Genomic DNA, 10,590 nt, shown 5'->3' with positions numbered 1-10,590 from the left:
AAAGAAAATAAGCGTCTGAGAATTCATTCCTCTAACCAAAGGGAAAAAACCAGAGAAACGTTAATCCATTTCCATTTCCATTTCCAATTCATCCTCTATTTGATCACACCAGAATAAATCTTTATCTATTTATAGTTTAATTTCCTATTAAATGTGGTGAGTTCCATTTTATATTAACATCTAAAATCTTCAATTACCTTTTTATCTCTTAGATATATAAATGTAAAAGTTCAATTTTTACGTAGGATATAAATATATTTAAACTTTTACAATAGTCTATATCTAAGATGTAAAAATTTGATTTTTATATAGGATATAAATATCTTACAATGGTCTTAAAGGCATATTGTTGAGTGGTTAGATTTTGTATTCAAATCACCTAAATCGTATATATTTTATAAAAATAAAAAATAATTCAGAGAACTGGTTGAAATGCCTACCACTTCATGGCCGGACCAACTGGTTTCTCAAATTCAAAGTGGCTTGATATTCAATGGTTTTACGGTGCAAACCGAATCGGACCTAATATCGATTTGCAGCCAAACCAATCGAACCGCGAACCAATCGGTTGATGGTTTTTAAAATGTTCACCATTAAATGTTCCATTTTTCCTTTTTCATCCATCCGCCAATAAATAATTCATTTCACTTTTACTATATTTGGTAAATGGACCCTATATTCCACTAACTCATTCCACCTACATTTTATTATAAAATCAATATATAAAATTAGGTCTCACAATCCATTAATTTTTCTATTCACTTTACTTTATAAAGTAAAATAATATCTTAAAACACGTGCCGGTCAAATATGAGACATTTAATGGTGGACGGAAGAGTAGGTGTGAACAAATTAAATCGAGTGTGGCATAGTAGAGAGGTTAGGTACATTATTAAACATTATTTGCAGTCAACAGCACAATAGGATAGATTAGGGGTGGTTATTCGATCGGTTAACCGACCTCAAAATTTCGTCAAAAACTAACCGGAACCGATCCGATTTCAAGTTCGGTTACTTAATTAACCGACTCGGTTAGAACTGGTCGGTTATCGGTTATAACCGAACTAACTGAATTGAAATTAAAATTGTTTATGGTTTTAACTTTTCATCTACTTTTTTTTATTATTATTATTATTATTATTATTATTATTATTATTATTATAATATTTCTATTTACAAGCAATACATAAATTGTTTTGGGAACTTTAAAAGACTTAAACTTTAAATGATCTAAAATTAAAAAAAAAACTCCAATAATAATGGAAGAGTTATCTTATTTTTAAAATAGTAGTAATGCTTAAGCACTTTATTGACTTTGAGAGATCTTATTTATAACTAATATTTAGAAACTTTATAAACTTTGAGATATTATAAGTATAACCGATAGCGATACAAATTAAAATAGACCTTTTGGACTTTGCAATATGTGACTTTGACAAAATTTGAAAGTAAATTACAATTTCTTCTATTGTGACAAAGTTTAAAAGTAAATTATAATTACTTCTATTATTAATTAAATATATTATTGAAATTAAAATTATTTATAATATTAACTTTTAACTTTTCATCTACTTTTTTTTTTATTATTATTATTATTATTATTATTATTATTATTATACTCTTATTTACAAGTAATACATAAATTGCTAAGACACTTTAAAAGACTTAAACTTTAAATGATCTAAAATTTAAAAACTTTTCTCCAATAATAAGTGAAGAGTTATCCTATCTTTAAAATAGTAGTAATGCTTAAGCAATAAAACTTTTTGAGAGATCTTATTTTTAAAATAATGTTTAGACTTTTGACACTTTATGGACTTTGATATATTATAAGTATAACTGATACATACACAAATTGAAATAGACTTTTTTGACATTGCAATATGAGACTTTGACAAAATTTAGAAGTAAATTACAATTTCCTTTATTTTTACAAAGTTTGAAAGTAAATTATAAATTTTCTAGTATTAATTAAAAATATAATTCAAATTAAAATTGAATAACCAACTTAGAGCAAAATGTCAAATCGAACCGACTCGAACACCGTAAATTTCGATTATTGGTTAACCAATAACCGATTGATTTCGATTCGATTCTCGATTAACTAAAAACCATTTACCCACCCCTGGGATAGATTCATTAATGATTATCTCCTCCGTCATTAAAAACGGCGGCAACTTGCTTAATGACGATGATAAGGTTCAAATTTAAAGATTCTCGATACTCTCAAAGTTAATCAACTCCTGTATATGATCCTCAATCCGTCTGTGTTTGTGAGAAGCAAAATGGAGCTCAAAGTATACTGTGATCGGATGTCCCAGCCATCGCGAGCAATTCTCATCTTCTGCAAGTAAGATTTCCCTTATTCTTCACTGTCACACACATTCTCTCTTTATTGTGCTTATGTTGCTTTTCTAGGGCTAATAATGCAGAATTTGAGGAGGTTACTGTTGAGATCGGCAAGGGCCAACACCGCACCCCTGAATTTGCAGGTTGATTCATTACTCCTATTTGTCTCTTATTTTTATAAATAAATATGTCATGATTTTCAGCTGATTTGGTGTTTTTTTGGGGGTTTTGGTATTTTGTTTCACAAATTACAGAAGTGAATCCTATGAAACAAGTTCCAGCTGTCATCCATGGTGATTTCAAGCTTTTTGAGAGGTACCACTTGATCATTAAATGTTCTTCCTGGTTCCATTTTAGTTTAGCTCAGTTAGATGCTAATCTTGTTAATTTGTCTTTGAGGATTTTTTAGTTCATGTTCAAAACTAGAATTGGGTGAAAGTTTTATGCATTTATCTCTCTTTTGTTTACTGCAGTCATGCCATACTTATTTATCTGGCTTCAACAATTCCTGGTGTTGCTGATCACTGGTATCTTCTGCTTCTCTGCTTCTTTTGTTCACTCTTTCTCAACTATGATAGCATTGCTTTTGCTATGTTATCGTTACTTATGTTATACTTTCTACGAAATAAATGTGTGACATAGCTCTCAACGCTGCGGTGCAGGTATCCAGCTGATGTGCGCGAGAGGGCAAAGGTCCACTCGGTGCTGGATTGGCACCACACGAATCTGCGTCGTGGCTCAGGTGATTTGTACATCTACATCTAGTGGGATTCTTAATATCATTGGAAGTAGCTTTGTTGATCAGTGAACTCTATGATAAGAGTTGCGTTGCGTAAGCAGGAAAGGCCTGGCTATGGTAGTCGAGTCTCATGTGTATCGTTGTTAAAAGTTTTTATTATAAAGCCATGTTCCTACTCCATAAAACTCAACATTTTGTGTTAATCCCTTTTCAGTTGGATATCTCATGAATGCCGTCTTCGCGGAAGCGTTTGGCATGCCTGGGGACCCGAAAGCAGCAGCTGAAGGTGAAAAGCTTCTTTCGGCATCTCTTGCAAGAATTGAGTCATTCTGGCTTCAAGGAGGACCATTTTTGCTTGGGAATTCAAAGCCAACAATTGCTGATCTAGCTTTAGCTTGTGAAGTCACACAACTTGAGGTAACTCTATGCCCTGCTTTCAGTTTGATAGGATGATATAGTAATAGTAGTACATTTTATCTGACTTACTTTCCCCAATGCTGATTCAGGTTGCAGATGACAATGACCATGACCGTATTGTGAAACCCCACACGAAAATCGTGAAGTGGATCAAGGATGTGAAGAGCGCAACCGCCCCTCATTTTGAGGAAATTCATGCAGCAATCCGTTCATTCAAAGAGCCCCTAAAGAAACTGAAGGCCCAAGCAGCTCAGAAATCGGAGTGAAGCTGAAAGTGGTTGCATTTCCATATGTGTGAGGTAACAATGAATAAGGGCAAGTGTTGAAGAACTCATTAGGTTCAATCACTTGATCTATTTTACATGTGTGATATCAACTTTTATCTTATCTGCTTGCTTGTCGTAGCAGAAAAATCTCCTTGAGATTTATGGATGTGATGAACATGTTTCGTACGTATAATAAATTTTTATTCAAAACATCTCTTTGTGATGTTATCTATTTGATACATTGAAACATGATTATATAAAAAAACTCTGAGATCTTGTACTTTATTTAACACTTATCTCACTGAGAGTTCAAGTCAATATTATACTACGTCAGTCCCATCAATTAGCTAAGATAAACAATAACTTTGGACTGATAAGAGTACAATTATAGATTATACAAACTATTTAGGATTTGATTTTCTTTTATGAAAATTGAATGAAAAATTTTCTATGACTATTGATCCACACAGATTTTACACATTTTAGGGGTTAGTTTATCTTAATTTGATTGAATATTGCATTATTTTAGTACTCCATGTTTTTTTGTCTATCAATTGGTTGGTATAATTTTAATATGAGTCCATCATCTGGCCTTCAGGATAGGAGGAGTGGTTCACACAATTATTAGTATATTTGCTAAAATAAACCAGAGTAATAATAAAGGCAAGTAAGATTTTATATAATAGTACCAAAAACATCTCAAAGCATGCTTTTCAATAGTATATACTACTACACCTTGCACACTTGCATTTTGTGGTTTCTCTATCAGAGCATCCGCATCGAGTCTCGATGTGGGCTCTATCTCGTCTCTCCGAGACGGGACCGCATCGAGACAGTGATGCAAGCTCCCGTCTCGTCCCCATCTCATTGCGAGGCTCGCCCGGGAGAGGAAGCTGGCGAGCCAGCTCGCCACGCGCCTTGGCCACGTGGTGAGCTCCCGTTCGTCCATGACGCCCACTCGCCGGCCCGTGAGTGGGCGTCGTTTATATCCGTTAAAAATGTTTTTTTTTGTTTTTTTTAAAATTCAGGAAAAATTTGAAAATTAAAAAAAAAATAAAAAAAATCCCAAAAATATTTTTTTATTTTTTTTAGAATTTTAATTATGTGTTTTTTTTTAGAATTTTAAATTGTAATTTTCTTTTATTTAATGAAGTGTGTTTTTATTAATTGAATTTGTTGGAAATAAAATAAAAAATAAAATTGAATGAATAGTTAAGGGATGAGATGGTTAAGAAATAGAGGGATGCAGGTGCTGTCTCTTAGTTAAGAGATGGGGTGAAAAGTACAGTGGGGCACATAAATAGTTAAGAGATGAAACGATTAAGAGACAGATAGGAGACAGGAATGCGGATGGCCTCGTAATCGATGCCAATTTTATCAAATGAATCATGCTCATCTCTATTAGTCTTAGCTAGTACACTGTAATCCACCTTCTTAGCAGTCAATATGGAATAGACTTTGCTCATCAAATAAAATAAAATAAGGTATAGACTAAAATTCAAAATTGAATCTTTATATTAACTCAAAAATACTTTTTAGTCTTACAAATGAAGTCAATAGATTATGATTCCAAACAATATACATTGGTGAACTGGACCAATGATCGGTCCAGTTTTAACTATTGTAACAAAAATTAATGATTTAAATAAATTTTGGCCAAATTATTTTTATTAAAAAAATGCATATAAATTATAAGTAGATCAGAAAATCCACCTTTTCCAATTCAATTACCTAAATTTTGCAAATCATCTTTCTACAAGAAATCGCCATGGCTATCACCAATATCCATAGCTTCCACATTTAGCAAACCACCCACAGAGGAAGCAGACGAAGATGCAAAATCTATATCTATCAATCTATGTATTAGCTGCTTATTGAAAGATCATATAGCCTGCTTCCCACAGAAAGTAGGAGAGTATCATGTAGAAATGCACAGGCCGCATATGACTACGCTATTTATACACGTGTATCTATGCTGGTTTCTGGCAACGAAACCAGTAAAGCTGAAAACTAAAGACATGTATACACCTTCGGATCTTGTACTGTATCTATGAGCTTGCACCAACAACTTGAATCCTTTGTTCAATCGGAATCCCACAATACGCACATGTATCTTTACCTTTCTTTCCATAGTTGTCGTTACAGTTTGCACAGATCACTTGATGAGTGCAAGGAAGAAAAACGACAGAAACTTCATCTTTCGTGCAAATCACGCATACCCTATCACGTCTGACCTTTTTTGAAGAGTCTTGCAGTTTATCAGCTTCATGCATCAGCCTTCCAATGGCATCTCCTCGGGTATCTTCTGTCCAAAAATCATTATCCACCTCTGTTAACTGTGCCGACTCGTTAAGGCAATCATATTCTTGCTCAAGGCGCTGGAGATCATCTTTGTGGTGCTGGAAATTAATCTTTTTCTTTCGGCACAGATCATCAAGCCTTGTTTTGTTATTAGCCTTAGAAGCTTCTTTAAGGCGCCTCTCATTCTCCAGCTGTGTGAAAACTAGTTCTTTAGCCTGCTGCTCCTGCCTCCACTTTGCCTTTCATATAGATGTTCAAATACACATAATTAGTAAGCCCAAGTTTACTGTTAATGGGGTAATGAGCTACAGCTCTCAAGGGCTTTCGGAACAGGGCTTTCGTTAAACAAGTTAGCTACCCACATACATGATAATTTACCTTACAATGGTAATGCAGAAAGGAACATGTACGCAGTTGTACTTGGTAAAGTTCACGTAAAGAAAATAAGCGTCTGAGGATTCAATCCCCTAAGGAAAGGGAAAAAACCAGAGAAACAGTAAGCATGTGAAAAGCACAAAATTTACTCAATTTATCCGTATACAGTCAATGAAACATCGTCATACTCATACCCAGTCACATGAATTGTGGCCTCTAAACATGTGAATCCAAATTACATTGATACATTGTAGGCTTGAATGTGGTATAGCATAACCGCGACATAGAGCAGATTTGAATTTAGCATAAAATGCAATATAATGTAAGATGCATAACCAACGGTCCTTCTCCCAATGCGTCCAATGCCAAACTACAGTTACATACTACTATGAGCAGATGACATTATGTCTGCACACATTGTCACATGTATGCATGCTTATATGCTACTAATATTTCTCAATGGATATACATGATCAAATCATTAAAGTCGGAAGTTATAAAGCATCATCTATTGTCATGTTGAAGCATGTCGAAGGAAATTGAATGACTGAACAATTTTCCTGTATACGTATATCCAAAATAAAAGATACACCTTTGATAAATAGACCAAAGGAATGCCTTTGTACGTGAAGGCCTTGAAAGCACTCACAGACAACAAGATGATTCCAACCTAATAGTTATGCAAATATTTGTATGAACAGCTATTTTCAGTACACATACCTCAGTTTCCTTTGTGGCTTCCTCAACCTGAGCCAGTTCCTCCTGTAACTCTGAGATCTTCTGTTTCGCTGCGGCAATATCTTCCTGCATCTTAGTTTTCTGCTTCTCCCGCGCCAGAAGCCTCTTAAGGCACCTTTTCTCCCTCTTCTCTACTTCCAAACAGGATGAGACCGATTCAGATGAACTTAGTTTATATGCTTCCATCTCTGCTCTAATTTCTGCAATTTTTGTCTCAAGCTTCTTAACAACACCATTTGCATCATCTACTTGATCACGCACCATCTTTACAGCATTCTCCATCTCAGTGACCTTCTTCAGGGTAGTATCAACAAACGTTTTCCTGCCCTTTTTCAGGCGCCGAGTCCCCTCTCTCTCCATTCTCAACTTCCTCAGTTCAGTGAAATCACGACTGAGCTTTTTTGCAGCTTGGATCGCCTTCTGCTGAGCCCACTCTTTACGTTCCTTCACCTGTTTCTTTAAGCACGTAATCTGATGGACCAAGATAAGGATAATGAAATCTTGTTCATCCAATGATACTTTTCCAGTGTTCAGAAACTTACTCACTACCGAGTTAACCACATCTTGAGTCTTGGCACACTGGGATTCGACACTGTTCCCAACTGGAACTGCAGCTGCCGTACCACACCCACCAGATAAAGAACTGGGGCAGGCTTGTGATTGCCATTGGAACCGCTTCGGAATTCCCCCAAATCCTGCAGCAAACATCATAACATCCCTCTTCAACATGCACTTCATTGACGGACTCAGGTTAAATCTCTTTGGACACTCAATCTCTCTCTGCAAAGCTATTTCCATTGCACTTGCATTACCAACATTGACAACACTCATCAGTATACTCCACAAAGCATCATCCTTGGTCAGATGGGGCTTTTCTAGTTGCAAGAAAGAAACCGATCCCATAAGCGAATACTCCCGCAGCTGCCTCAAGTCTGCAAACAAGGGCACCGGATCCCCCGAAATCCAATTACTTCGGCCACTATGCAGATAAGCCAAAGAATTACTCAAAATGTTATTCAAAACATCCATCTCACCACAACAATGCCCGTTCTCTAAAATGGCATTGAGTGCCTCTTCCTCGCCATAACCAAATTCAACAAGCTTATTTATCGCCACAGTATACAAAATCTCCAAATTCGTGAGCAGCAACTCCTCTAACTCTTCCTCTGTAAGGTGCCAGTGCCACCAACCCTTATCCTCAAACACAGAACTCGACATTGGTGCATTCAAATTACAGATATGTTTGTCTCTAAAAATCGATCAAATTAACAAGAATGAACAATTAACCAGCTATACAGATACAAGTAAAGAGACAAGGGCATAAGAAACAAAGATGAGGGAAAATCGGAAGGTTACCGACAAATTGATGATACCGGCGATCAATTAGCTTGTTTGAGATTTCTTGATTGGCGATAAGCTTTAGGAGAATTATCTGACAGAAAGATAGTGATAAAATGATGATTCCGGCGATCAACATTGGAGTGTGTGGGATTTGTTGAATGGCGGTAATGCAGTAAGCTTTAGGAGAATGTGAAATGTAGCAGCTGCCAAAATGGGTGGGCTTTTTCCGGATACGGGTTGAAATCCGAGCTCGGAATGGGTTGAAAACTGATACAGACCAAATAGGAGAACTTATCCCAAAAGACTAGCCTGTTAGGAGAGAGCCCATTTAGTCTATATACCCCACACCAGTTGTTCTCACAACCGATGTAGGAATTGAGTCCGTAACAAAAACCGTCGAATTACCACCGTGATGGCTCCGGCACACTTAGGCAAAATCTATGTGACAATTCACAAAAATGCCACTCCTAAAGTTTTTGGCGGGTAACACTATTTTTTATTTTTCTGCAACAGTTTTAACATAAGGATTTAATATCAATTATTGATTGTAAACTATATTGAGTAATGCACAACATAAATACCTTATTTTACAAAATTTTAAACTTGGAATCTATAATCCTTAATCTGGAATTGATCTTTTATGGAGTAATATTTCTTACAAAAATGATTAATGTAAAGTAGTTGAACTTTAACACACCTGTAAAAAATTATGTACAGTAATTGTTAGAATGGAAAGTAATTTAATCTATTAAAATTACTAAGATTAAATGTAATTTTAGTAGTCAGATTCCAAAACTAATTAATGAATTTTTTTAAGTTCATGTATCGATTTTTGTATTACTTAATTGGAAAACAATGATAGTATTTGAAAATCCCATGTGTGTTAATTATTTTTGTTATCTTTTGTTTGTTCTTCTTACTTCCTATTACAATTTTCTTCGAGTTGCAGAGCTCCTCACGCATGCATCACACTTGTGCACCCTTTTGTAATGATTGCATATATATCTGCCCTGTAACTTATGTTTCTATCTCATTTAACTTATGTTTCTATCTCATTTTCTTTTATAACGTGTTGACATTTTATGTTGCTATTATTTTGTTATCTATTAACATTTTCGAACGATCCAGATCACAATTTAGAGTTTGTACAATATTTAGAGTTTGTGTTTGATCACATTCCTACATTAATAACTATACATCTTCATAAAAATAACAATAAAATTTATTATAAATGATAAAAAAAAAATTAATAATGAATTAAATTTTAATACAACTAAATCTTAAAAAGTTTTACAATAACTTTATATATTTATACATTTAATATTATCAATTTCAAATAAATTTTGAGATAAGTTAATTAATAAAGTAAAAAATATTTTTTTTTTGGATAATTGCGGTAGAAAAATCGAAAAAAGAAAAATAATAAAAATTACTTAAAGATGTGAAAGAATGATTATTTGGCTGGGAGGAATCAAACCCTGAGGCTAGGAATTTGGAGAACTACTGATTGACCAACTGAGTTGAAAGCATAATTGGTAGTAAAACATATGAATACAAGTTATGTGAAGTTGTGCCATGCAAAACATATAAGTATTGAGCTATGAAGTGGGAGCCGTTGGAGATTAAAGTGAAGGATCAAGAAGTGAGCTCAAATTGGTGAGCTGAAACTAAGCTGTTGGTGAACGGCCCGAAAATAGTTATATTTATAAAATGTAAAATTATGATAAATTTAAGATATATACTTAAACTCAAACATAAATATAATTAAATACTAATATTTGAGATTTGTGCAAGATAAAATATAAACATATTTCAAAAAATTTTAAAAACATGTATTAGAGCATTCACAATGGAAATGCCGTCTCCAGAGGGCCCTTCCATTCCACGTCAGCATTTTACCCAAAGACCTATCTCCCTGTAATGGAAGGACCCTTCCAAAGGGGTCAATCCCACTTTCATTTCATTTTCATATCATCACTATTTTGTTTTAATTTTTTTGCACTTCGGTATTTAATATGTTATCTAATTAAATAAATTTATGTTATCTAATTAAATAAATTTAAA

At 34.3% G+C, this 10,590-nt stretch overlaps 2 protein-coding genes across 4 annotated transcripts; one reads left to right on the top strand and one right to left on the bottom strand.

The window, feature by feature from the left end:
- The first annotated feature begins 2,189 nt into the window (after positions 1-2,189).
- LOC125212073 (glutathione S-transferase T1-like) lies at positions 2,190-3,983 on the top strand. The gene is made up of 7 exons (XM_048112111.1): positions 2,190-2,350; positions 2,419-2,492; positions 2,604-2,664; positions 2,823-2,876; positions 3,012-3,091; positions 3,303-3,505; positions 3,595-3,983. The coding sequence occupies exons 1-7, from the start codon at positions 2,250-2,252 to the stop codon at positions 3,769-3,771; spliced, it is 750 nt and encodes a 249-aa protein (XP_047968068.1). The 5' UTR covers positions 2,190-2,249; the 3' UTR covers positions 3,772-3,983.
- A 1,637-nt stretch (positions 3,984-5,620) lies between these two features.
- On the bottom strand, positions 5,621-8,751 carry LOC125212660 (MND1-interacting protein 1-like). 3 transcript variants are annotated; one of them, XM_048112888.1, is made up of 4 exons: positions 8,542-8,751; positions 8,220-8,434; positions 7,168-8,117; positions 5,621-6,311 (listed from the first exon to the last, which is right to left on the bottom strand). In XM_048112888.1, exons 2-4 carry the CDS (start codon positions 8,401-8,403, stop codon positions 5,820-5,822), a joined length of 1,626 nt encoding a protein of 541 aa, XP_047968845.1. In that variant the 5' UTR covers positions 8,404-8,434; positions 8,542-8,751; the 3' UTR covers positions 5,621-5,819. The 3 variants fall into 3 exon arrangements, with proteins under 3 accessions (XP_047968845.1, XP_047968844.1, XP_047968846.1); XM_048112889.1 differs by adding an exon at positions 6,451-6,539 and having other exon boundaries at positions 6,147-6,311; positions 7,168-8,434; XM_048112887.1 differs by having other exon boundaries at positions 7,168-8,434.
- Positions 8,752-10,590: the final 1,839 nt, after the last annotated feature.

This window comes from Salvia hispanica, chromosome 3, assembly GCF_023119035.1.
Source record: "Salvia hispanica cultivar TCC Black 2014 chromosome 3, UniMelb_Shisp_WGS_1.0, whole genome shotgun sequence".
In the NCBI taxonomy this organism is placed as follows: domain Eukaryota; kingdom Viridiplantae; phylum Streptophyta; class Magnoliopsida; order Lamiales; family Lamiaceae; genus Salvia; species Salvia hispanica.
This window is presented reverse-complemented; position numbering and strand designations above follow the sequence as displayed.